This window comes from Choloepus didactylus, chromosome 16, assembly GCF_015220235.1.
Source record: "Choloepus didactylus isolate mChoDid1 chromosome 16, mChoDid1.pri, whole genome shotgun sequence".
Lineage (NCBI taxonomy): Eukaryota > Metazoa > Chordata > Mammalia > Pilosa > Megalonychidae > Choloepus > Choloepus didactylus.
In genome coordinates, this window is record NC_051322.1 from 30,594,226 (window position 1) to 30,621,997 (window position 27,772).

Below are 27,772 nucleotides of genomic sequence, written 5' to 3' on the forward strand. Positions count from 1 at the left end.
GAGCCTTAGCCAGATTATGGCCTCTCCTGCGTCCTCACAGATCAGGGGCAAATGTTAAGTACTGCGGAACCTTTTTTCCTTTTTTTTTTTTTTTTTTTTTTAATGTGTATGTAAGTTGCAGATTTATTCTCCCCACTTTTTGCCTGGGTGCTCAGAGTGCCCCTCTGCTGTAGCATCCATCCCATAGGGTGTTTTCTGGAGCCCTTAGAGAGGTCTCAAGGGGAGTCCCTGTAGAATTAACAGGATCCAGCAGTGCCAAGGAGGACTCAATGACTTCTAGTTTCTCTCTGTTTCCCTGTAGCCCAAGCTTTGTGGGGTTGTTTGTTCCTAGTGATGGAGGATGGATAGCCCATGTGATGCAGCAATTCTAGGCATCAGTTGATTTATCCCTTGGTAACAGAAATGGGGCAGGAACCTGGGCCTTTGTGGGATGCCTCTTGAATGCTCTGCTGGAGGTGGTAGACCCATGCTAAGGTTACTGCCCTCAGTGTTCTTCCATTTAACTTTAGAGAATCGCAAAACACTACATTTGTTGAACCCACCCATTGTATCAACGCTTTCTAAATCTACAGGATCCAGAAATTCCCACAAAGCCTGGAGTTTTGACAGATGAGACCTGGACGTTGCAGGAACTGTGGCTGTGCTAACTCTGCAGAGAAGTGTGGTGTCATCAGACCTCTGTGTGGAAATTTGAAGACGAAGCTGTTCTTTGTGTGCCCAGATATTCCTAAACTGGCGATGGCCGGTGCTGATGGGTTATTTAGATAATACTATATTTAGCATTTTTGGTGAGAGAGACGCTGTAGTTTCTTGCTATGAGCAGCAAGATCTGTAGTGCTAGGTGTGCATGTGTGCATTCATCCATTCAACCAACAGATATTGAAATACTTCACAAGTCCTTTCCCATGTGCATGGGACGTGAAAGTAACATTTGTTTCTGCCCTAGGGGGAGGCAAAACATCTGTGCAAGTGAATGTAGAACAATCAAGGGTGTATTAGTGAAAATACCGACAAGAGGGACCACCTGGGCCAGACTGAAAGACAAGGCTGAACAAAGGAAGTAATATTTAAGCATTGGACCTTGCAGGGTAAATAGCAGTGTGGAAGGTGGAGAAAGGAAGGAAGATGTTCCCAGGCAGAGGAAAAAGCATGAAGAAAGGCATAGAGATGGGAAAGCTTGTGAAGGATTCGGAAATAGTAAGGGCAGTTCAGCCGAGTGTAGGAATGGGGTGGGGGTAAGGAGGTGTGGCCAGAAGATCATTTGGGCAAGATTGTGAACTGTCTTGTATAATAAACTTTATTCTCTAAACAAATGAATGTTTTTAAGCAGGGGAGTGAACTGATGAGATTGTGGTTTATTTTTTATTTTTTTTATAACTCTGTAACAGTTTCTTAACCTCAACAGTCTTGACATTCTGTGCTGCATGATTCTTTGTTTTGGGGGCTGTCCTTTGCACTGCAGGATGTTTAGTGGCATCCCTGATGCCTACCCACTAGATGCTGATTGCACACCCACTCTACCGCTTGTGACAATAGTGTCTCCTGGGGACAGTTTACCCTCCATCCCAGTGGAGAACTGCTCTAGTAGAAGCAAGCAGACTAGAAGATGGCAGTGGGGGAGAGAGTTGAGACAGGAAGACCAATCAAGAATAGACTGCAGTGTTTTCAGATAAGAGATAATGAAATCCTGAACTAAGGCAACAGAGTGGGAATTGAGAGAAGAGATGCTGATTTTGAGGGAGATGTCAACAGTCTGTCATGTTCTAGTTGCCTGAGTGAATGGGTCTGAACCCATAGGTCTTGATGACTGACTGAAATGCCTCAATTAAGCTTTGAATGTTGGGTAAGGCTTGGAGGGGTAGAAGAAGTAGGGGCTGGGGAGTCAGGCTCTGTTTCTGGCTTGGTTCCTCCTCGGAGGCCTGAGCTTGGGTCTGTCCCTGTCCCTTAACTTCCCCGGATCTCAGTGTCCTTCATCTGTAAAGTGTGTCCAAGAACACCTGGGCTTCCTAGTTCATGGGCTGTAAGAGTTCATATTTATGGAAGCCTTTGAAAAACTACAGCTCCCTTTCTAAGTGAACGGTACTTTCCTAGCAGCTCAAATCTTAGAGGTGAGGCCAGTGGGGATCAGCATACCCAAGACGTGAAGGGGACAGGGAATGGACTACGGATGGACCTGGAAGTGTGCCTCGTCCAGCTGTGGGCTAATGGACAGGAAGGTTGGACCATGCTGAGCTCATGTGAAGTCCTTGAATGTGGGGAGAGGGGGGTTTGGATGTGGTAGGGAGAAATTGGGTGGCATTTTGGTGTTTAGCACTTCAGCTGTGAGTGGTGGAACTGTCACAGCGTGCTGCTGTTCTGTCAGCAAGAAGGCAGACTCGTGTTCTAAGCATAAACCAAAATATGAATTTGCTGTGTTAAATACAAACAGATGGTGGATATAGCAGGAGAGAGAGAATGGCCAACAACTGGCCTATTTTAAACATCCAGTGATTATTTTTACCAGGGAAATTTTCTCCTTCCACCCGTTGCTTCCCCCCCGCCCCCCTTCAGTGAGCAGCATGTTCTTAGGGTTGCACTACAGGGCTTGTTTCCTTCACCTGCCGAGTAAGGATAGAATCTTATTTACCTGAAAGCAAAGCACGGAAATGATTGGCTCTTACAGTTTCTGTGATCAGTGAGAGACCTGGTGGTTGAGCCACACACCTTGACCTTAGAATGAATGAATGTGAATGAATGTTTTGAATGACTGTATTAAAGGTGGATGTTAAATGATTTTACCATGGGCAGCCCTCTTGCTGGGAAACAGGAAGATGATTGAAGGATAAATGCGCACGGGGTGTTTAGAGCTTCATCCTACTGATTGAGAAAACCATGGGCCGGAGAATGTGAGTGATTCGTCTAAGGCAATTCTGTTCTTTGAGCCCTCTCTCCCTCCCGTTTTCCTCCTTTCTTGTTTCATCTCACCTCCCTTTCTTCCAGCTTTCCTTCTTCCCTTCCTCCATCCCTGCTTCATTCCAGTTTTAGATTGAGGTGAGCTCACTTTCATTTTAGCTTTTCTCATTAAGATGAATCCTTTTTCCACTGTAGTCCTTCAAATTAGAAATGTAAAGAGTGCATTTCACATCAACCCTGTCTGGTCCTCTGTTGTTTTCTCTAAACTCTTTGAGATTTTTTGTGGTAATAAAGAGGGTCAGGTCACCTATTCTTTCAAGCTGCAAGATCCACTTTTCGACTGGACACGAGAACATTTCAGTACGAAACTATATCTGAATTTGGCTCTAAATCATATTCATTTGTCATAGATGAGTTAGAGTTAGCCATGATATCCTAGAGAATCTATGGCTCTCCCACAGCTCTATTTGATATTAACACAGGATAGCACTCTCCGAAGAATGATTCAATTCCAAATGGGCAGGATGCATTATTGATAAAGTCTGCTCAGTAATTCCTCTCCAAACTAGGATAGAAATTAGAGGCATGATTTAAGGTCTTGGGGTAATGATAATTTAAACAGCAAACACCAATTTAACTTCCTAGCTCTAATATCACAGTCTTTTTCATGGCTGCTATTGAATGGGTATGGGTATTGGTTCTGGAACACGTTTTCCCTTTCCCCTGAGATCCCAGAATTTTATATGCTCTTACTGTGCCTGTTTGCTAATGTAACCAGATTTTTGAATGCTCCTCTTCAACCAAAGCATTAAACTTTTCTGCTCAATTCTCTGAAACTCCAAATATGCTCCATACTGTAAAACAAAGTGCAAAAAATTGGGAGGCCTGGTTAAGGATGAAATAAAATAATACATGAATAAGGGAAGATTCAAAAGCCATATAAATGTGTCACTAAAGAAGTGTGGCAGGATTGGCAATTTATCAGTTTGGAGTGGTAACATCCCAAGTAAATTAAGTAATAGGAATATTCAGGGATAGAATTTGAAAAACCGTTGATTTGGGAGTAGGGGCAGGATAAATGATGTCCTGGATTTCTTGTTCCTGGTGTGTGAGTACTTGTGTGAGGATAGAGAAAGATCTACCGTTTGTAGATCTTTACAATAATGCAGTTTTGACCACGTCCCACCCCATGTTTAAAAATCCAGGCATGGTTTTTCACTGACCATGGAAAAACATCAAAATCCTTAATGCTTCCTCTAAGAACTGACTAAATGGGGTTCCTGACACTCTGCCCAGTGTCACTTTAGGTCCTTCCTCCCCCATCACCACCCTGCCCTGTGTCCCACCCATGCTGGCCTCCTTTCAGCTCCTCAGAGAACACTGCTCCTTCCTGCCTCCAACTTGTTCCACCAGTCTCCTGTCAGCCTGGAGCACTCCTAGCTCCACCTTGCCTAGCTACCTGCTTATATACCTGGGATTCAGCTTGAACCTTACTGCTTCAAGAAGCCATTCCTGATGACCCAGACAAGGTTAGGCCCCCCATTATATGCTATGTCTGTGCTGCCAACGTAACTGTGACAATTGCATTAAATTATTTATATAATGTCTTTCAACTGGTCTGAGATCCTTGAAAATCAAGACCAGATCTGGTGTCCCCACACCCACCCCACCCCTGTCCCAACACTTTTTGCAGCGCTTGTCATGTGGTAGCTGTTGAGTCAATTCTTATGGACATGTGACTGAACCAGATTGTGTGCCATTCTGTAGGCCTTGTATCTTATGGGGACATGCAACAGCTAAAGAATATTAATTGAACAGCCTCAAAGATGAAGTGCTTATATAATTGGGGATAGGGAGGTTGGTGTGCTTTATCCTGGTGAAAGCAAGATTGAGGTTGGGCTGAAGTCCGAAATGCAAGTGTGAGTTGGTGTATCTCAAAGCATTTAGATGGAAATGAAGATATGGTGTGCTCTGGAAAACTGTTTTAAATAGTGTAAATATTCTTAATATGACAATGGATAGTCTACCTGACACACAGTATTGTTCTGTATGGTGAGATTTCACAATCCAGGAACTGTACCTGTGTTGCTATAAGTAGGATTTCAACAAAGATTTTGCTTCTTGGTAGGAACCTCCCCTATACTTAGCTGAGTGATATGTACAAGCTTTAAGTAAGTCTTTTAAAGTTTTTTTGGTGAGCAGTTTAAAACAAAGTTGAAGCCATGCAAAGCTGATTTGCCCCTCAACAGACCACTTTTAAATGGAGAACTTTCAGTGAACTTTCTATTTAGGCCATCCACAATCTCCAAAGAAATATTCCCTTGTGCTCAATTCGTACCCAGAGATTTATGTTCCAAGTTTGATTGCAGGCCATATGCAAATGATACTAAGCTAAATAAAGTCTGTTGACCAAGAAAATATTGGAAATTTTGAAATGAGTAAATCATTAACATGTTGTTGTTTAGCTGTTTCTAAGTCTCTAGTATTGTAATTCCCATCACCAAAAAGTATATTGCTGATATAAACTGGCTGTATAAAATGACTCAGCAGTGCTCCTTGTATGCCAAGCACTTCTGATTTGTCAGTTTGTCACTTGAGGACGTAGTGTTTACTTTATTAACAACAGTAAACAGATAAATTTTGCCTTTAATAGCCACATGGAAACTCAGTTCTTTATTAGCTTCAAATGCACTTAGAGAACATGAATTAAGATGTGATTGTAACTGACATAATCAAATATCCCAAAGAGCTGTGTCTTTCTTCAAAAGACTGATGGGTTTGGATGATATAGTGCTCTAAGCATGTAAGGTAGCAAATTTTAAAAATACAGTTGTGATGGCCAGGGCCAGAAATAGATAGATATATTTGCCTTTTGGTATATTTGACTTCTGTTTCAGTCAAATGATAGGAAGTATTGGACTTGATTAACTAGCAAAATTATTATCTTGTGCATTTAATTTGTTACAGAATGAGGCTTTCTCCAGTCCTTCTTTTCTATCCTCCTTTACCCCAGGGATGTTGGAGTGCCTTTTTGCTTTCCCAATATGCATGTATTAAATTTTAGTTCTTCGTTCCAGCATTCTGATTAGCCTAGTTCTCTGTCATTTAGGAAAGGACATGGAGCAGAATTGGGAAGGATCTGGCTTTGGCTTCAGGAACCCACCTGATTGGCCCAAAAATCATATATGAATTCTCAATTAGTGGTGCTGGACAAACAGTATATTTACACATAGTTCCCTCTGGCTCTAAGTTCCAAGGAGCTTCCCAGGGAAGACCATTTGGGGAAAAGGGAAGGTTATTGCTGGTCCAGGAGGTCTTTAAGGGAATGAATAAACAGGGCAAATATACCGCTTGGTTTGCTGCTAGGGGAGAGGAGTAAACTGACTCAGGAGATAGGTCGGAAGGGATGATGGCCTGTGCTCCCAGGACACTGTGTGTACACTGTGCTTTGGGGATGATTTGGTTGTCTGTGCTCTCCAGGAGGGAGTTCTCCTTGTCTTATTCACCCCCGGGGACTGAATGCTGGCCACGGTAGTAGTAACTGTTGAGCACTTACTTGTATGCCAGATGCTGTGCTCAAAGTTTTCATGTATATTATATCACTTAATCCTAAGGACAACCCTAACACAAAAGTTATTTCCCCCGCTTTACAGATGAGAAAACTGAGCTCGCAGTGTGGAGCCTCCCCTGGTGATGGGGATTGGGTGAGTACTCCTTGCTGTCCTGTCTCCCACAGCAGAAGCCCAGGATCTGGGAAGAGGAGATGCCCAGCGACAGCCTGGTGGGGGATGCTGCTTGACTTTGGGCCCCCAATTTGGGGGAACTAATCACCATGGTTTTCAGGATGCAGCTGGTATCTGGGCCCATGAATATTGTCTTTAGATATGAATAAATGGTGCAGTGAGTGTGGGAGGTTCTGCTCAGATGGGGTAAAAGCCATGTTAGTTTTCGTCTTCCAGACTCGTACTTTGCAACTGAATGGAATGTGTACACTTCGTTTGACAAGGGCAGTTAGGTGAGGTGCCCCGTAGTGTGGTCGCGTTTGCTGCTTCGTGGGGGGGGGGGCAGCCGGTTGCTGAACCCTCGGCTCTCGGCGTTGCTCTGAGGGTACCGGCGGCGGGGGCTCTTTCCCGGAGGCGAGGGCGAGGCGGGGGACTGGGCCCTAGTCCCTGGCGGAGGCGTGCAAGGAGGGCGGCGAGAAGGAGCAGGCGGGACACGGTTCTTTGAGGGTGTGGAAAACCAAGAGAGCGAGAGAGAGCTTTATTAGGGGAGAGCACCAGCTTATATTGGGTGATTAGGGGGCGGGGTAGCTGTAGAGGTCAAAGGCTTGGATTGGTTCAGAGAGGGTGCAGAGGTTGATAGACAGGGGGCGGGAGTTGTTCCGGTAACTGAGCATGCTCACTAGAGGTGGGGGAGTTGCTCTGGCAACGAGGAGTGTCCGAGCAGGACAAGGGGGTGGGGAAAAGGCGGTTCCCTCCGGCAAGCCTCTCCCAACAGTGGTATTTTGGGTGAGGAAATGGGGCCTGCCTCCGGCCTCACTTTCCCAGGCCCGGGGGGCTGTGGAGGGCGCTGTCGCCCGTGCCCACCACCCTCCCCAGGGGCGGATCCGGTCCCCTGGCCCAGGCCCGCCAAGTTGAAGCACGTAATCAGTGTCCCGCATTTCCCCCTTCTTTTCAAATTAAAGGGAGAAGCTTACCGGAGAGGTCCGCCAAGGGATGAGGGAAGGGGACGGTTGGGGAGGGGAAAAAGGGGTAGACGGTGGCTCAGCAAGGCTGGAGCTCAGCGTTGGTGTGGCGCCCGGGCGCTCGACAAGGGCCTTGCTGGTAGCGGGCTGGGCGAAAGTTTAGAGAAGCTGGAGCTCGGGGTTGATACGAGGTTCAGGCGATTGAGAAGGGCCTCGCGGTCGACGGGTTGACCGGTGGCGGCGAGGTCGCTGAGGGTTGGTTGTCATCTTGGAGTAGGCAGCGTCAGAGGTGGCGAGTCGCTGGTACTGAACTTGCACGAACGAGGAAAAAATAGCATCCGTTTGTTTCCTTACAAGTTGGACGATTCTGCGGATAATGCAGGGCCCTAGGGTGAGAGCTAGAATGATCATTAGTAGGGGGCCAAGGAGAGGGAGGAGGTATGGGAGGAGGGGTGTAAAGATGTGGGACCAATAGTTGGTGGCTTCACGGTCTCTTTTACGTTGTTCCAGTCCCTCTCGGACCTTTTTTAGGCTGTCCTCGGCGAGACCTGTGGAATTGGCATATACACAGCACTCTTCTCCTAGGGCGGCGCAGAGGCCCCCTTCTTTGAGGAGGAGAAGGTCGAGACCTCGGCGGTTTTGGAGCACGACCTCAGAGAGGGAGTTAACAGAATTTTTAAGATGGGAAATAGCGTCTTGTAGGTGACGAATGTCCTCATCAACAGCCGCCCGGAGGTGAGTTAGGGCGGAACCTTGACTGGCTAACGCAGCGATTCCGGTGCCAGCGCCTGCAAGACCTAGGAGGGAGGCAATCGTGAGGGCGGTGATGGGCTCTCGCTTTTGCAGAAGGGCGGAATCTGCAGTTCTTTCCAGGCGGAGGAAGAAGTCTTCCTCGCTGTGGTATAAGACCCTAGGGATAAGGACAATTAGGAGGCAAGTTTCATTAGTTGTATAGAGGGTTTGCACATTAAGGCAGGGGGTAAGTCCTGTAGAGGAGCACAGCCATTGGGAGGAGTTGTGGGGAATAAGAAACTTGGCAGAGCTGCTGGGAGATGAATAGTTGGCACAAGCTGTGAGGTTGGGAGAGTTACTTGAGCGAGGGCGGATACACTTTCCTGTAAAGGAGACCGAATGAAAGGTTAGGGGGACTGCAGAGGTATTCCAATTGCATTCCAAGGGGCTGTTTTCTGTATTTTCTGAAAAGGAAAGGTTGGAGGCAACTGGCTCATACAGGGGGAAGGAGGTGGAGAGGCAAAGCCAACAAGAAGAGGTAAGATTAGGGCTGGAGAAATTCACCGAGGTGAAGGCTGCTTGGATAAGGTTGAGGAGGGGAGAGGAGTAGCGAGAGGGGGGTAGAGGAGGTCGGGGTGGTGGGGTTGGCGATGCGTTGTTTGCAGCTGAGGTGCGGCTGGTTGGAGCTGAGGTGAGGCTGGAGGGCTGTGGGAAAAGAGGGTTAATGACTTTGTTGGGACCAATGCCAGAGGGTGTTTCTATTGCAGTATTTTGGCATGGCTGGCTTACAGCCTCCTTTTTTATGAGAATAAGTGATCCTCGGTCGGCTCCTTTCTCATAGATTCTGAAGCCCCAAGTTCGACCGAGTAACCAGGAGGGATCAGTGGGGAGCTGCACTGTAAGATTAAGATGTGTGCAGGATCCCTCGCTTTCTTGACCGAGCCAGTTAACTGTAGGGAGTTTGCACCCTGTAGGGGCCCACTTTAAGGTAAGGTATTGATCGGGAACAGGAGGCTTCCAATTAGTGGCTAATGTTTCACACCCCCAATATGCACAGTAGTACTCGTTGGGGGAATTGCAGTACGATTTTCCAGGATTTGAGGATGGGCACATGTAATACTGGTCTAGATTTTTGTTACTGCGTACTCCAACTCGGCCTCCCCTTCTAGAACTACCAGAATCGCTATAGGCGGGGGCAAAGGTTCCGGGAAGAAACAATTCAGAGGCATTAAAAGAAAAGGAGGGGGGTTGTGCAGTGATATTGCAAAAGACAATTTTTGAATCCTCCCAACGCACAAGCGTCCATTTCCAAGGCTGGTGGGGGTTGTGGGGCTGAAGGACAGCCTGGGTAGAAGAGGCGAGAGCCAACATAATTGTAAGAAGGGAAGCAATACTAGGGTGAGGGTTGTGGAGGTGCAGGGGGCTGGCTTTCGCCTGCCTATAGAGGCGTATAATTTCTCTGATCTCTATTTTCTCTGGGGTCTCACTCGGGCTGGGGTCCAGGCTCAGGTGTACTGTTGTCATCTGGTGCACCAGGCTGCGGAGATGACGGCGTTCTCGTCTCGTTAGACGCTTGGTTGCTGGTGGCGGGCCGGATTGCCCTTCCTGGGATCCAGATTGGTTGTGCTGCATCATCTGGAAAAACACAAGCAAACCCGCGCCCCTGGGCGAGGAGTGGGGAGGGACCCTTCCAGGCATTATTCTCTGGGTCCTTCCAGTAGACCATCGGGGCCTGGGTGGGCCTATATGAGGGCCCCCAATGTTTATGTAGGGGCGAAAGTCCATCCTTATTGAATGTGAGTAGATTAAGGTGAATAAGGGCTGCTATGATAAGGTCCCCTGGAGTTGCCTGGGGGAGCATAGCCCTCTCTTTTTCAATTTGTATTTTTAAGCGGCGATGGACTGCTTCCACAATGGCTTGCCCCTGAGGATTATAGGGGATGCCGAAATGATGGGTGATGTTATATAACTGAAGAAAGGCCGCAAAGGAGGCACTGCGATAGGCAGGCCCATTGTCCGTTTTTAGGTCCCAGGGGACTCCCATGAAGAGAATTCCTTGTCTTAGGGCCTTGATACAGTGCTTGGCCGTTTCCCCGGCAAGGGGGACTGCATAACACATGGCCGAGAAGGTGTCAATTATTACATGCACATATTTGAGGCGTCCAAAGGACGGAACATGAGTTACATCCATTTGCCATCTAGAATTGGGTTTTAGGCCTCGTGGGTTGACTCCCTGAGGTTGTAGGGGGCCAAGCGGCGCAAAGGGCGCACAAATTGCACAATTGCGGACAAGATGTTTACAGGTATCTAGGGGGAGGCCACATAGATGATGTAACGACGTAGCCGAAAAGTGAAACCTAGAATGCAATAGCTTGGCCTGGTTAACAGCGTCCCCCGGAGGGGCTGCCGTGTGAGTTAGCATAGCTTGGGTATTTTGAGCTGAGACCGCTTGGTCTACTATACTATTGCCATTAGCCAGGGGCCCCGGAAGGCCTGAGTGACTACGAATGTGGCTAATGAACCAAGGATCCTGTCGATGCTCCAGGATGCTTCTGAGGTCAGAAAGCGTTTTATCAATGGCCGAGTCTCCCGGGAAAAAGGTGGAAAACGCGAGGACTCGGCAGACCTGATACGTGTAGAGGCTGTCTGTGAAAATGTTTACTGGGTGGTTGCAGTGGGCGTTTAGCGCGTATGACACTGCCAGAATTTCCCCCACTTGGACTGAATGAAGGTTGACATAGCTGAATAGGCGGGGTTTTGGGTGGTCCTGAGAATAAGAGAGGAAGGCGAAACGGGTTTTGGAGGCGTCAGTGAAGACAGTAGTGGCACCCGGGATGGGTGCAGAGGAGGGGAAAGGATGGAAGGGGCTGCGGAAGGGAAGCTTGGCGAGCCCCTGTAACAGTCGATGGCTAGGATAATGGCAGCTGAATTCCCCCTGAAATCCTTCCAAGAGGATTTGCATGTCCAGGTTATCACGTATAAGCAGGCGGGTTTGGCTTGCGTCCAGGGGCCAGATAATTTTTTTTTTTGGCGGCTCTCCAAATACATGAACAGCCAGGGTGACTAGATCTGAAGCTAGGCTGATTCAGAGCCACACTGCGGGGCAAATTTTCCTAAGCCGGCTTTTAGCAGGGTGCACTCAAAGTAGAGGGCCTGGCACGGGAGTGGGGGTAGGGGCAGCGCTGTCCTAAGGGTTGCCTTGAGGTGTAGAAGGCAGCCAGGGGTTGTTAGTCGGCAGGGTGGGAGGAGTAGCGGCAACTGCCGGTAGCGGCTCCGAGGGGGAGCTTGTCGAAGGGGGAGGCGGAAGTGGGAGGCCCCAAGCGTCGCAAGATGGCGGCGCGGTAGGCGTGGCTAAGACACAAGATGGCGGACTAGCTCCGCCCTATGAAAGGGCGGGGTCCAAGGCACAAGATGGCGGACTAGCTCCGCCCTGTGAAAGGGCGGGGTCTAAGGCATAAGATGGCGGACTAACTCCGCCCTGTGAAAGGGCGGGGCCTAAGGCATAAGATGGCGGACTAGCTCCGCCCTGTTAAAGGGCGGGGTCTAAGGCATAAGATGGCGGACTAGCTCCGCCCTGTGAAAGGGCGGGGTAAAGCGCATGCGGTTTCCGGCCCGGCTTAGGGCTGACGTCATCACTAGAGCACTTCCTCCCCTCAGTAGAAGAAGAAGGAGGAAGTTCGCCATTTTGAAGCAGTCTGGGGGGGGCAGTTGCAAAGAGGTACAGGGCGCCAAACAAAGAGAGAAAGACAGAAAGGAGGACAGCAAAGTAATGGAGGGGAAGAGGGAGAACGTTAGGAAGAATGGGGGTCATAGAAGAAAAGAAGGAGAGGCAGCCGGGATAATTGGGGAAGGGAGGAGCGGCTCCGGAGCGGCGAGGGAGAGGCGGCCCCTAACGCGGAGCGGCGAGGGAAAAGCGGCTCCGGGAGCGGCGAAGGAGAGGCGGCCCTTACCTTGCAGGCGAGGAGAAGGGAAGCTGGAGAGGCGTCCGGGCGAGCGGGCGACCTGCTAAACCGTCGTGTGGAGAATTCCTCACACGGGGCACCACCGTAGTTCCTGCAACACGGCAGTACTCTGCCAGGTACTTGGGAGTCTGCTGTTGTGGTGGTGGTAAAATGAAACTATCAGCTTAGTTGTTTCTTCTCCCCCTTCTATAGAACTGCTTTACATGAGAATCTTCAAAATGGACACATTTATACCATACAGAGGACTTCATTTATGATGTTCTTAAGAGGTGTTTGTGTTTTCCTAACTTTGCTAAAAAACATTCTATATATGTCTCCATTTTTCCTAAGGAGGTTAATTTGGCCTAAAGGGTTTTTTGGTTTCTTAGCACTGTGGTTCTCAGCTTATCCTGCTTTTACTTTGTACCGGGATTTGGGCTACAGAGAAGCAGTTTGCTCTCCCTTTTGTTGGGTGTGATACTTCGTGCCTGGGCTATCCTATCTTTTTCCTTGAAATGCAGCCTATCCAATAGCTCCTTTCTATGCTGGTGACTTCTGTCTGTTGATGCACTCTCTGTGATGGATCTCAGATGGTCTTGTATGAAGTCCGGTGGCTGCTGTGCTCCTTGAGGAAGAGAAGCTCATCAACTCCATCTTACATCTTCCCCATTGAGCTCCAGCACAAAATTGATGTCCTGGGAAAATGCATGTTGATTCCTTTCTCTCTTGTATCAAAAGGACTCCCTCCCACCCCCACCTGACCAGAGCAGGTTATAGGGCAGAGATTTGAATGCCTACTAAATGGTGGTTGTTGTTTAGTGCTAGGGTTCAGGGGTGAACAAGATGGACAATGTTCCTGCTCTTGGACCCCTAGATCTGGGTAGGAGTGGACAGTTTTATCTCGTCGGCCTCCAGGTTAGGCTGGGTGTTTCCTCTTTCGCTTCAAATCAGGACTATGTTGCAACTGAAGCGTCTGCCTGATGCTTTACACTGAAACCACCTGATGCTGTAACTTGGTGTGTCATTATAAATTGGCCTTTGTAATTTTTCACGTGTGTAATTACTGATATAAAATACATACTCAGTGGGCCCTGGGTTCCTGTAAGAAAATGAATATTTCTCCACGAGGGGAACAGTGGATAGTTTATCTTCAAGGCTGAGATACATTTTTCTAGCTTTGCTCCCAGCTTGGACAAATTGTTTCATATTTTTCACCCTCAGGTTTCTCTGCTATAAAAGAGGAGTAATAACTCTGCTAGTTTGATTTGAATTTAAATCAAAATGATGATTAAAATACTTAAAATGACTTTAGTATAAGGATATAGTGGTGGCATTGTTAATTAATTCTAAGGAGTGAATGTTTCAAACATCCCCATTCTCTTTTCCCTAGAGTCCACTTTGATTCTGAGGTGGTTTGGACTTGGATGACATATTGACCACTTGGAAAGCTTAAAAAAAAATTTCTGGTGTTTTGACCCCACCCCCAAATATTTAATTTTAATTTTTCAGTTGTGGGACACAGATGTTTTCATTTGTTTCAAGACTGGTAAATAATTCTAATATGCCAGCCTGCACCAACAATCACTTCTCTCAGCATGGTGGAGCTAAAGTAGGCTAGATCCAGGTACTGATTTTAAGGCAGGTCATGGCTACCAATGTACTATGACTTGCAGAACATCAAAGAACCCCAGTAACGTGGAATGCCATAGGCTTATTGTTTTCCCATTTCCTAATCCTATACAAGGTCCCACTATAATCCTGCTTTTAGACAAAACAGTATACAGTATCATCACCATCATCTTCATTATTGTCTAATATTTATGGTGCTCTGTTTCTATGGGAACTCGTTAATTCTAGGAACACTCCATGAGGCAGGTATAGTTTTATCCCCATTGCGTAATTGAGGAAACTGAGGCTTAGACCCATTGATCAAATTATCCACGCAAATAAGTGGTGGTTGGAATTCTCACCCAAACTGTCTAACTCTAGAGCTCACACACTGAACCATAGCTATGTGCATAACTAGCATAAATGGGAAATTAATTCTTCTGGATATTGTATTTACATTTTAAACAGGGGCTTCCTGGAGAGAATGATTTAGCTTAGGGCAAAGAATCCCTGGGCTGGGATTCCATGTTCAACTGCAGATTGGCTTTCTGTACCCCAGCTACTAAGTCAAGGCACAAAGGTTCTCAAGCTAGCTTTTCTTTGATAATTAGGTTAGAAATTATTTATTTTGATGTGATGAAATTAAGCATTGTTAGAGTAGTGATAAATTGAGTAGCACTTAAATTGGGCTATGTGCAAAAGCTTGTTAGAGGTCAGATTGGTTTGAAGGAATTCTTTTAAGGTGAGAAATTGGGGAGCAACACAAAACTTGGATTCTAGGTAGGAATTCTTCTTTCTCTTTTGTCTTGAGGCTTGTAAAAGTGATGACTTACTGTTAAAGGAATAGATCTTCTCTTACTGCTTTCCCAGAGTCTAGAAGTGAGAACCCATCCCAGGAAAGGGTATACCAGATACTGTTTGCATCTTCAGCAGCCAAAATAGTCTGTTGAGATGAAATTCACGTAACATAAAATTAAGCATTTTAAAGGGAACAATTCAGTGGCATTTAGTACACTCACAGTGTTGTGCAACCCCATCTCACATTCCAAAACATTTTCTTTTCCCCAAAAGGAAACCCCATACCAGTTAAGCAGTTGCTTATTATTCTGTTCTCTCCTGTGCCCCTGGCAACTGTTAATCTGTTTTTTGTCTCTGTGGATTTAGCTACTCTAGATATTCTATATAAAAGGGATCATATGTGACGTTTTGTATCTGGCTTCTTTAAAACAGTGTTTTGTAAAGGCTTTTCCCCAGGGATCTCTGCCCAGCATATCAGAATAGCTGTGCCCAGAATGATTCCCATATTTCTATGCTTGTTAGCAAGTAGCAGAGACCAAGTAGCCCATTCATTGGCTTCTGTAGGAGCCACCTGAAGGCCTCTGCCTTTAGGCTTTCCATCTCTTTAGCCCATTTCAGGTGTTATTGCTAGGTAGACTCTACCAAACTCATGTTTTCCTTACATGTCTTAGTTACTCAGGAACCTGTAATGACTCCCAGTTGACTTGCTGATGACATTGTCTTTTCTTGGGCACCAAGATTTCTTTCACCCATTTGATTCCCAAGCCCTGTCTTTTAGCTGGTCTCCTCCCACTTTGCAATGCACAGTTCCACACTATACCTTGAGTCATACTATTCCTTCTTCAGGTCTTAATTCTCTTCCCCTCTGAATCCTTTCCATCTTCACAACTCAGATCACATATCTTCCTTGCTCAAGTCTTTGCTAATTACTATGGAATTTGTCTCTCCCTCCTCTTAGCTTGTGTACCTTTTTTCTTGGCCATAAATTTCTCACTGATCATGTACTGTGTGGTATACTTGATTACAGAGGCAATGCATCTGCCTTGGGGCAGGGGGTGGGTCTGTGAGGGAACGGGGAGGTGGGAGATGAGGCATACATTGATTATGGTCAACATTACCTTTGGAAGTTCCATAAATCTGTCATCAAGTTTGGTATGAACGATGTTGGGTAACTAGCTCTGCCAAAGTTGAGAATCCGTGAGAATCAAGTAGAGGTGAGGCAGTGGGAAGTAGAGGCCTGCCTAATGATGTCAAGCATCCTTCACTGTCAGAAAGGAGGGCTTACTTAATTTGGTATTAACAGTGAACCGCTATAATCCCAGTGCATGTCTAGATGTCTCTCTTGTGGAGACTGAGGAAAAAATGGGGCAACATCTAGCACAGAACTGGCACACAGTAGGTGCTTAAATGTGTACTGGATTTGAGGCTAAATTTTGCTTGATCAAATCTGTATACACACTATGCTTTTAAAAGTTAAAGAATTTGGCCACTACTCCCCTCTAAGTTGGCTTTAACTGTTGTTACCTACCCTTCTCTCCTCTCCCCACCAAACAGCTGTTACTTTACTTTCCTTCGGAACAAGTCACATTACCCCTTACAGAAGATATGTTTCTGTGAATTATCTACCCAAGTAGATTGTATGCTCCTTAAGATCAGGGAATACATTTCCATGTTTGTGTACTCCATGGTGCTTATCAGTGAATTTTAAAACTCACTGATGTTCCTTAAAAGTGCACTCTATTTACTGATTCCAGTGTTTAGTGAACCGTTGGTGAGCATCTCCTATATGCCAGGCTTGTGCTAGATCTTGCGGATACAAAGATGCCTGGTAGTGTATCTGAAAGATCTTGTGGTAGTGAGAAGAAGCTGACATGAAAGAAATGACTCCCAAACCAGGAGGAAAGTTAGTCATAGAAGGAATTATTGTGGCAGCATGTAGTTGAGAAGGGCTAACTCTGGGACAGGGAGAGAAGTGTTCAATGAGGAGATGGTGCCGGAATGCAGACTCTCCCCCAGATCAGTGAGGAGAGGTCCTTCCGGGCCAGGGAAACAGCGCGTGCAGCGGTTAGCACACTTTTTCCTCAAAGGGCCAGGTTGTAAATATTCTAGGTTTCCAGGTCATATGGTCTGTTGCAACTATTCAGGTTTGCCAGTATGGTGAAAGCAACCATAGGAAATATGTAAATAAATGAACAAACATGGCTGTGTTCCAATGTCCTTTCTGACTCTATGGACATTGAAGTTTGACTTTAACATAATATTCACATCTCCCAAAATACTCTTGCTTTTTTTCCCCAACCATTTAAAACTTTAAAAACCGGTCATGTAATTATTGCAGGGTCTCACTGAAAGGAGCTAATTATAATATGTAAATTCATAGACATGAAATATAAGGTACCAAGATATAGGATGAGGCTTAAGAATGGGGAGTGGTTGCTTAGTATGAGCAGAATGTTCAATTAGGATGAACTTAAATGTTTGGAAATGAACAGGGGTGTTGGTAGCAAGATGTGAGAATAACTAACAGCGCCAAGTGGTGTGTGAATGAGGTGGAAAGGGGAAGCTCAGAGTCATATATGTCACCAGAAGGAAAGTTGGAGGTCAAAAGATGGGAATGTATAAAACTGTATCCTATGGTGGGCAATGTCTGTGGTCAACTGTACAAATACTAGAAATTGCTTCCATGAACCAGAACAAATGTATGACAATACAATTAGAAGTTAATAATAGAGGGGCATATAGGGAAGAACTATATACCTATTACAAACTATATACTAAAGTTAGTATTTCAACATTTTTTCATAAACAGTAACAAACGTACTGTATCAATACTAGGAGTCAACAATTGAGGGGGGTTGGTTAGGGATAGGGAAGGATTAGAGTTTCCTTTTCTTTTTTCCTTTTTTCACCTTTCACTTTATTTCTTGTCTGGAGTAATGAAGTTTCTAAAAATTGAACAAAAATTAAGTGTGATAGATGCACAGCTGTATGAGGGTACCCAGGGGCAAGTGATTGTACACTTTGGATCTTTGGATAATTGTATGGTATCTGAACAATCTCAATAAAAATGGGAAAAAAAAGAAACCAAATACCAGTCATGGCTCATGGGCTCTACAAGAACAGGTGGTGCACTGGATTTGGCCTACGGCTATAGTTTACTGACCCACATACAGAGGCCTGGAAGTGTGAGATCACATTGCAGTAGCAGGACAGCAGATGGTTAGGTGTGCAGGTTCTGATTCAGGGGGGTCTGGGCAGGGCTGACATTCTCTCGAACAAGTTCCTAGGTGTTGGTGATGCTGAGTGCTCACTTTGAGTGGCGTAGAGCTCAACCGTGCCCTGATGTTGTGCCAGGTTTGGTGGGTATGGGAAATACAGAAGCAAGTTAATTGCCCTCCAGGTACTTACAGGTGATTTAGAGAGAAGAGATTAATATAAGTAGAAAGATAAATGGGCCCTCCCAGAGTAAGAATTAAACAGAGAGGGCACCTAGCAGTGAGATTCCCTAGGCAGGAGGCAACTGACTGCCCAAGGCGCAGCCCGTGGACAGCGGGGTCAAGGTTGGACGCTTCTCTGGCTGAGCTGGAATGGAGCTGCTTGGCTTTCCAGTATGTTACACGGTGTGATGATAGCCACATAACTTCATGCCACTCAGTTCTTTTGGGATTTTCCCCATCCCTCTCTCGCTTCTTTGTCACTGTATCATCTTGAGCCATTCCTCACACGGTTTACACTGAGTGAAGATTTTGCTTTGTGTAAAATTTCTGGGTGTGCTGTACTTCATTTGCTTGGAGAAACCCCAGGAGCATAACTCAGAATAGAGAGTAAGTGAGAACTGTAGCAAGACAGAGGAAAGGTCACTTACCTTAAGCTTAGGGACAGGATCTTAAAGGTCACTGCAGGTGGATGGAAGCTGGGCTTATGTGACAGCAGAGAATGCAAGTTAGAACACTTCAGGGAGAAGAAAGATTGACAGTTAAGGAGAGCAAACAGTTTTCTCTGGAGATGCCTCAGAACATTCTTGTTATTTTACTGTGAAGCCCTCTGCAAAGCTGTATAGTATCTTACTATAAAGATACAGTAATATATTTCTTACTGTAAAGCAGGCTCTGAGGAAGAGAGAAGATTAAGGTTTTGTGAACTTCTTTCTTTGTAATATTAAAAACAAATGACTTGGGCTTTGTAACCTGAGCTGGGATGCCAAGGATACAGATTCCTCCATGTTTGCTTTCTGCTGATTAGTGTTTTAAGTCCATTGCCTTATGGCTTTCACTGCTCAGTGCTGAATTAGAGACCAAATGTGGCAAGGTCTTGCTTCTATTAAAGACCAGTGATGACCTGGAGAAAAACATTGGCAAGTAGGACCAAGGGAAACCTCACTGGTTGCTCGTGCACAGGGGACTGACCATCCATGGGGACCAGGTTTGGGGCTGCTGCTCCACCAGTGAGGTGGATTATGCTGACTCAAGCATGTGTTCTGGTTGACCTGTTTGTCAAAAGAGCCGCTGATCTGAGGTTCGTTAAGACTGTTCTGTGTTCCTGAGTCTGTATGTGTGTATATGTGCATGCAGACGGCCTCTAAAGCAAACAGGCCTGTGGAAATAACATACCTATGACATGAACACTCAGGAATTTGTTTGATAGCTGTAAAGAGGACGATGCTGGGAGTGACAACCATAGATCCGGAGGCTGCCATGTGGCACACCACACTACCTTGGGAGCTTTTGTCACAGCGGATTCTGATTTAGTTGGTCTGAGGTGGAACTCAGAATTGGTAGTTTTGAAGCTCCCCAGGCAACTCTAATGTGCAGTCAGGACTGAGAACTTCCCTGAGTTACACTGAAAATGCCCTGGTCAAATCACGGAAGGGCCTCCCTGCATCACCACGTACCCCGGTCTGTGTTCTTCCTGGTGGTACTTGGTCAATTTAATAACTTTGCGCATCAGGGTAGCTGCTTGGGGGAGGTTGATTTTTCTGTATGTTTGTGGTTTAAAGAATGCATAGATGAATTAAGGTGGTTGCTGACAACATAGGGATTCTTAAATATGCTTTCTATTTGCCAACTGCTTTCTTTCACTTTGAAGAAAAATGGGCTTTGTTCCTGAATACAGATTATCAGAGCAGAGATTCCCAAGCTTTGAAGATTTGCTGTGCTCTCTTGTCGGGTTTTGTGTTTATTTTGTTGTTTGTAGCACACTTCTACTTCCTCAGACATGGCTGTCTTGCACCCCCTTTGAAATGACAGTGCAGACTCTGACGGATCTCACCAAATGCAGGCTTGGCTGTCTCTCTAGTAGAACTTTCATTTTGTTGATCCATGATATTTTCTTAGAATCTACAAGGTGCCCTCTGATACCAATCCCGTAAGTTGTATTCCAATCATCAGGGTATTGGGTCACTTTGTGTCTTGAAATGAGAAGAGGGGTAGAAGTGTCCAGGTGGCTTGAAAAGCTCTTCTGTAGCACCCTTCATAGCTAGTGACACATATTTAGAAGCCCCCAATCTTCATTTTGGGTCTAAATTTCTTTTGTTTTAATCTTTCAGTACACGAGGGTCTGGATCCCTGATCCTGATGAAGTGTGGCGCTCAGCTGAATTAACCAAGGACTACAAGGAGGGGGAGAGGAGCCTCCAGCTCAAACTTGAAGATGAAACTGTAAGTGCTGGTCATGGAGGAAGGAGGTTGCTAAGGTGTCTGCTGAATGGGACTAGATGGTACATTGTGGGCTTGAGTTTTTCCTCAAGTTTAGAGCCTATGAGAGCCTGGAATTTTTGTTGTTAATGAGTGATAATGTATGCAAAAGTGCTAAACCATAAAGTGGCTCTATAGATGTTAACATGAAAAATAAGTGCCCAGCTAAGAGCAGCTAGGCAGGTAGGAGATCAGGGGTGGGTGAGGTAGGATGTCAGTGGAGTGGAGGGAATAGGAGGTGCTCCGGTAAGGAGTTGAGGCAAGAATGGGAGAGGAGGAAGGGGACAAACAGTGCACAGTACAGTGGTTGGAGCCTGGGTTCTGGAGCCAGACTGTCTGGGTTGATCCTGGCTTGGCTATTACCAGCTTTGTGACATTGGGCGAGTTAGCAAATATTCTGTGCCAGTTAATTCATCTGAAAAATGGGGATGATAGCTTGTTTATGGCTGTTTCGAAAATTGAGTTAATACATGGAACGTTCTTACAGTGGTGCTTGGCACGTCAGCACTCAATATGTAGCAGCTGCTGCGAAAATTCTTTTCATTAGTTGACTTTGAGATGTTTCACTCAGAAGGAAGATGAGGTAGTAACTATGAAATTCTTTCTCTTCTAAAAGGCCTGATTCGGTATCCCCTTTCATGAGCCTTTTGTGACCACCCCCTGTCTATGATTTGTGCATTTCAAAAATATGTGACTGCTTGCTGGGTGCACTGTGCTGGGTGACGGGCACATGTAGATGAACAGTCCAGCAGCCTGGGGGAGCTCAATGCAGGAGGGAGTGAACTGTGAGCATCCGCACGGGTGGGAGATGGGAAGTGACAAATTGTAGTAGATGTGGAAGCCAGTAGACAAGGTGCAGGGAGAGAAAATGAGGGAAGGAACTCACTTGAGGGAAGGGCGTTCAGTGAGACCAGTTCTCCTGAGGAGGCAGCTTTAAAAAGGGGACAGCCATTAAAGATTTTGGGGGTGGAAGAGTGGGCCAAGTGGGAAGAGAGTTCCAGTTGGGAGCTATGTGCACCAAAGCCATGTGCCCCTCAGGGCGTGTTCAGTGGAAAGGAGGCCAGTGTGTCTGGGAGGTGTGGGGAAAGCCTGTGAGGAGCAGAGAACGCAGGCAAGAGCCTGTCCCTGCAGGGTTTATCACGGGGAGCGCCAGAGAGAAACAGGTTTTGAAGGAAGTGGCGGAAGAAATCAAGAATTTGCTTTGGAGTCAGTTAAATTCGAGACGTGCATGGGAATAGTTTGGGCTGGATGATTTATTGCCTCCCTCTGAACTCCAGTAGCACTAGAAGTTTGTACCACATAATTAACCTTTGATCATTTGCTGTCTTGTTTTTAATTCTTTCGAGCATTTTGGTCTTGTCTCCCTTTCTAGATGGGAATGACCTGCTTGAGAACTGGACCTTGTCTTATGCTTTTGCTCAGGTAGTGCCCACTGTGGTTGGTGATTAACTTGTTGGTTAGTAGGAAGGTTGAACATCCCCCTTACTACTGACTTCTGTTTTGTATCAGCTTGAGCCTATCCCTTGGTAAAACCAAGAAGTGTGTTTGTTAGAAAATGTTTACACCGAGGGCTGTATTCCCACCTTCCTCTTCCTGGCAGAAAGATTTAGCCAGCTGCCTCTTGGCTTTGAGGTGAGAAACCAAATTCTCAACAGAAGCAATCTTGTTTATCCTGTGGAATAACTTCCTACCCCACGCTTGAAACAAAATGAAAAGTAGTTTACCCACTTAAATGGCAGCTCTTCTACTCCAGTAGATTTCATTTAGTTGATCTTGTAAGTGGGTGGGGTGTTTTTAAAGAGTTGTAGGGAGGTTGGGAGGAATGATCTGCCTTGTTGCTAAAACAGAGCAGATGCTTGCCTCCCCGGCTGAAAATGAATTCAGCCCTGTCTGACTAATCCTGGCAGCTGCCCAGGGCCCGTCTCCTCCTTCCCCTGCTCCTGGGCCAGTCAGTGTGCAATCAGAAGGGAAGCCTGGGATGGAGATGAGACGCTCTCCAGAAAAAATGGTCTCTCACCCTCTGGTCTGTCCACATTGCTCATGGGCCGTGGTGTGTCCACAGCCGGCTCTGAGCTGTCATCAGGAGAGATGCAGCCGAGCTGTGGAGCAGGAGGACAGGAGTTGGATGGCTTGGCTCTGAACGTGTGCAGAGTCTCTTGTGAAACTGACACCATCCTGGAATACCAGGCCGGCCAGAAAATCCAGCCCGGTCGTCTCTTTCCCGTAGTAACACTGTGCTTCCTCCCCACTGAAGTCAAATACCGTGGGTTTGACTGAAGAGGCAAAGGATTAAAATAAATGAAATTCCCTTTTGGAACAGCAGTGATGTTTCTAACCCACAGCTTTTGGCAGGAGCTCCATCTTCTAACCTGTCTCCTCTGTTCAAGGTGATCAAGCTTCTCATTGTTCATCTAAGATGTTTTATGTTTAAACTAATGAGAAGAAGATAAACTTCTTGGGGGAAAAGGATATACCTTCCACCTTTTCTGTCCACAGCCGTGTTGGGCACAAGGTGTCCAACCCTTAGCATAAATACTTTCAATTTACGGGATAGCTGCAAAAACAATGCAGAATCCATACCGAGAACTCCAACATGCCCTTCTTCCTACCCAGATCTACCAACTTTTTAATATTTTGCCACATTTTCCATATTTGCCATATCATTCTATTTATTGTCTAAGCACTTGAGGGTAGGTTGTATATGTCATGCTCCTTGAACACTTAAAACTGCCATGTACATTTTTTAAGGGCAAGGATATTCACTTACATATCTAACTTAAGTGCAGTTATCAAGTTCAAGAAACTTACCATTGATATAAAGTTTGTAGTATATATTCCTTTTTTTTTTTTTTTTTTTTTTTTTTTTTTGGTATGTTCCAATGTCCTTTTGGATATTTTCTCCCCCATTAGTTCCAGCCTGGAATCACATATTGCATTTAATCATGTCATTGTCTCTTTGGTTGCTCCTTATTTTTCAATTGTGGAAACATATACAATATAATCTTTTCCATATCAACCACTCCCAGGCATACCATTCAGTGGGATTAATCACATTCACAACTTTGTGCTCCCCTCTCCATCATCTATTACCAGGACTTCCCCATCATCCCAAATACAAACTCTGTACCCTTTATGCATTATCGATTCTTAAATTGAATCAAGCGTTTCGGTGTATTCAAGTCATGGTGATAAATGTGGCTTTCCCATGCTTAGCCTTGGAGTGGGGCTCTGGGGATATCCCACCTTCTCTTTCCTCTGCCCCCTCCCTCACAAACTGCTCGATTCCTGCCCTCTAGTGGCAGAAGAAAAACTGTCCCCTTGTTTCCACGCTTTACATTTAAATTCAGTTTGTGTCTAGTGTCCAGCAGCTACGTTGATGGCGAGCACTCCCTGTGTGCAGGTCAGGGAACTCGTGTACTTTAAACAGAGTTATGTGCTCTCTCAGGGTCTCCACATATCCACGTTACCCTAACATTTGTGGGGCCAGGGTAAGAGTATAAATGTAAGCTTGCATTGGTTTAAATATTTAAAGTATATTTTAAATCAGAATTGTCAGTCTGAAATTTTTATTTCAGGGGGAATTTAATGAAAACATTCAGTATTTCAAAAATAAAGCTGTTTGCAACTTGACTAATCAGTGTCCATCTAGCTGCCAAGTAAAGAATTTTACTGTCTTCCTTCAGGCACGTTATACTTACCCCTACATATAAACAAATTGAACAGCAATATGAATTGTTCAATATTGCAAAGTGTTTTGCATCCATCCTGTGCAATACTTACAAATACTGTGCTAATTATAATTAGTGAGTACCCTGGAACTACAATTAGAACACGTGGAGAGGCAAGGAGATGCACAACTGGGAGACTGTATTTCATTATGTAAGAAACTTTTGCATGTGTGCAATCTGAAAGGAAGGATTGACGTGTTCATTTGTCTTTCCTTTTGCCTAAGTATCTTTGCTGCCTAATTCCTCCCCATGCTCCAAAGCAGTGTCTGTCTCTGACATTGACAGTTTTACAACTCAGGAACCTTAAAGGCCTGGACATAGCTGCCTGTTACTTCAAGAACTTAGAGTAAGAGGTTGAGAAGCATTTCCCTGGGGCCTGAAAGCATTAGTCACAGGGGTGGATGTTTAGGGTTGCAGATAACAAGGTGTCAGCCCTGACTGCTGATCCCAAGTAACAGACAAGCTTACCTGTGCTTTAATTGTTTGTATTTTGTGTTGGTGATATTTGGAGCTCTCTAAAACACAGGATCCAGAAAAAGGGCCACTTTTGCTCAGAAATAAGGGTGCTACTGAATATATCAAAATATTATACCAAGGAGGTATCAGACATGTCAAAAAGCTACAGTCTCACAAAAGAGCTAGGACTGTTGTTTCTGCCCATTGGTGCCCTCAAACCCACACATCTTGAGAACTCCACCGAGCACTTGCCAACTCAGTGCAGGTTAAGTACCGACTACACACACATTTGGCAATACCAGAGAGCTCAGATTATCTGGTATATACTTCTGATATTAGTAAAGCTGTTTGGTGGAAGTTTCCTCGTAAAGTTCTGTTATTTTCATTGATCTGTTCCTGCCTTACTCTTGTTCTCTTCCTTCAGGTGGGATATTTTGCTGGGCTGCCTCTGTTGACAAATGGGTGAGGCAGCCCTGGCCACCTGGGAGAGGCAGGGTGAGGGTGCTGGGGGGCTCCTAGGCATTCTGAAGGCTGAGGGTTCGACCTGGGGAGGGTGCACCAACCCCATTCCTCTGCATGTCTGCTCAGATTCTCGTCGTCTGTCTGACCCTAAGATATTTTGTAATAGAAAATGTTTCCTGAAACTTGGGAACCTGAGCATTAACTTCTACTCATTCTTTGGGTTAGAAATAATGTAACTCAGGGTTCCTCAATATCTGCACTGCTGACATTTGGGGCCAAATGAATCTTTGTAGTAGGAGCTGTCCTGTGCACTGGAGGATGCTTAGCAGTGTTCTTGGCCTGTACCCACTAGACGCCAGTGGCACCCCATCCCCAGTTGTGACAACCAAAAATGCCTCCAGATGTCATCAATGCCTCCTTGGGGAACAAAATCATTCTTGGTTGGATACCACTGATGTAACTAAAGATGAAGAGCTTGGACTTTTAAGTCAGATAAACCTGGATCCTTGAACACTTTATGGTTCCGTGAACTTGGGCAAATTAGTTACTCTAAGCCTCGGTTTCTGTGCCTTTAACTTGGGTGCAGTGATTGTTCTTAACTCGTGTGATTCTTGAGGAATTAATTACCAGTTCTTCCAGTTACTGTGTATTCAGCAGCTCACTTGCTTCTCTGAGGTTGTGTTCTTGTCTGTAAATTGAGAATACTAGCAGCTGTCACCAAGTCTCTGTGAGAATAAAATGAAGTAATGTAGTAAAATCATTTTGTACCATGACTGGCATGTGGGCTTTCCACAAGTGTCCTTCCTTCCTCCTTGTAGCTGAATTATTCTGACTGACTGACTAGCATGTGGATTTGTCTTAGATACTATGGCTCTTATGATGCTCTTCCCTTTTATTTCCAAGAAGGGAGTTTGAAATTCAGAATATCTCTGTCCTCATCAAAGTGACTTCCATAGTTCTTTCTTCTATTTGGTTAAGCCAGTAGTTCTCTGTCAGGTACAATTTTTGTCCCCCACCCCTCAGTGACATTTGGTCATGTCTGGAGACATTTTTGGTCATCACAGCTGGGGGTGGGTGGGTGGATTTCTACTGCCATCTAGTAGGTAGAGGCCAGGGATGTTGTTAAATGTCCCACCATACACAAAAAAAGAATATCTGGCCCCAAATGTCAGTAGTGCGAAGGGTGAGAAACCCTGGTTTAAAGCCCATAAATGAAATGGTCTGGACGTTGCTGTAATACACCAAGTTAAGAGTTGAACTGGGACTCCCATCCTAACAGGGGTATAATCTGTGTTCCCTGCAATAAACTGAAGTCAAGAGATGAATTTTGACTCCCTATTTTTATCCTGCTCTGACTTCATTAATAATTCAAATCTCTTAATTGTATGTTGACATCAGGCAGTTCATGAGTAGCTTATTGTTATTATTATTAGAGAAGTAGGTTTACAGAATGACCATGCATAAAATACAGGATGCCCATTTACCACCTTATTATCATGAGTGGCTTTTCTTTTATGGCCTTTTTCTTCTTTTAGTTACTTGCATCACCATTCATTCATCATCCACTCACTGAAAACAATTATTATTGAACAACTATTATGTACCAGGACCTGGTTGTATAGCAGTGAAAATGGTGTATCTTTGCCTTTGAGGAGCTTTTGGTCTGAATTACACTGAATATAATACATACACAAACACAGTGTTAACAGTCCGAAAAGTTGGAGGCCAAGAATCTGTAGAGGTCTGTCAGGAACATGATGGCATGGCAGTCCTGTGGGGTATTAGACTCTACCGCTGTGTCCCCTCTCCTGCAACACCACATTCTTTTTGAAACCCTTTAGCTCCCCCTGAGTTACCTGCTGACTTCTCAAACCAGGAGCACTTCTCATGGCAGAGATTTCTCAATGTCCTTTCATGGTTCCCAGCCCCCTTGCCAGTTAGGGGAACCCTGGGTTGAAGGTGGAATTGATGTATAGTGCCACATGCAGGCTGAAGCATGGAATTGATGATGGGAGCTCTCCAGACGCTTGTCTTCCTGTGCTGTGGAGGCAGCGTGCTGGTGTCAGCGGCCCCTTCAGCCTGCGTCCGAGTGACCTGGTGGAGCGGAGCCTCCATAGCATCCAGCCCTGGGCACCTAGCGCGAGTGAGAAATACACCCATGTAGTGTTAAGTCACTGAGATTCCAGGGCTAATTTGTTACTTCCTCATATATACTTACTAACTGGGAAGTTTATTTACATCCCAGAGTGTTTTTCTTTCCAGTGTCTGATTTGTGCTTTAGGCGTGTGCTAAGTAATACGAGGAGAAGAATAAGAGGCTTCTCTTTGAGGAACATAATCTTTTTGGGGACTGGAGAAAATGGAAGTAAGACTTTCACACAGAACTGTTAGAGAATGAGACAGCAGGACATTCATTAAACAAATGTTTCTGTCTTTTGTACTTGTTTCAGACATAATGTAAAACAAATTTTTAATACATATTAAACGACTTAGAGTCAACTGTTTGCTGCTATAGTATGTCAGTGGATTTAAGCTCTGAGGTCTCCTATTAACCAGGAATATAGTTTCCTTGACTTTTTTCTGCAGAAGACCTCTCTCAATTTCACAAAAGAGAGCTCCCTTGCATCCTAAAGATTTTTGGAACCAGTCCTCTTATCTTACAGTTAGGAAAACTGAAGTCCATGGAAGTGAAATGATTGGCTTAAGGTTTCATAGCACTTGACTGTAGTAATTCTCAGCTTTGCACACTAGAAAACTCGAGGGAGCCAAAGACTAAATCA

At 45.3% G+C, this 27,772-nt stretch overlaps 1 protein-coding gene across 2 annotated transcripts in view; it reads left to right on the forward strand.

The window, feature by feature from the left end:
• The window catches only part of MYO5B (myosin VB), a 413,295-nt gene that overhangs the window by 153,844 nt on the left and 231,679 nt on the right, over positions 1-27,772 (forward strand). For both annotated transcript variants that reach the window (XM_037805481.1, XM_037805482.1), the window contains exon 2: positions 20,201-20,311. In XM_037805481.1, the coding sequence (XP_037661409.1) occupies positions 20,201-20,311 (111 nt within the window). The remainder of the gene's footprint in view (positions 1-20,200; positions 20,312-27,772) is intronic.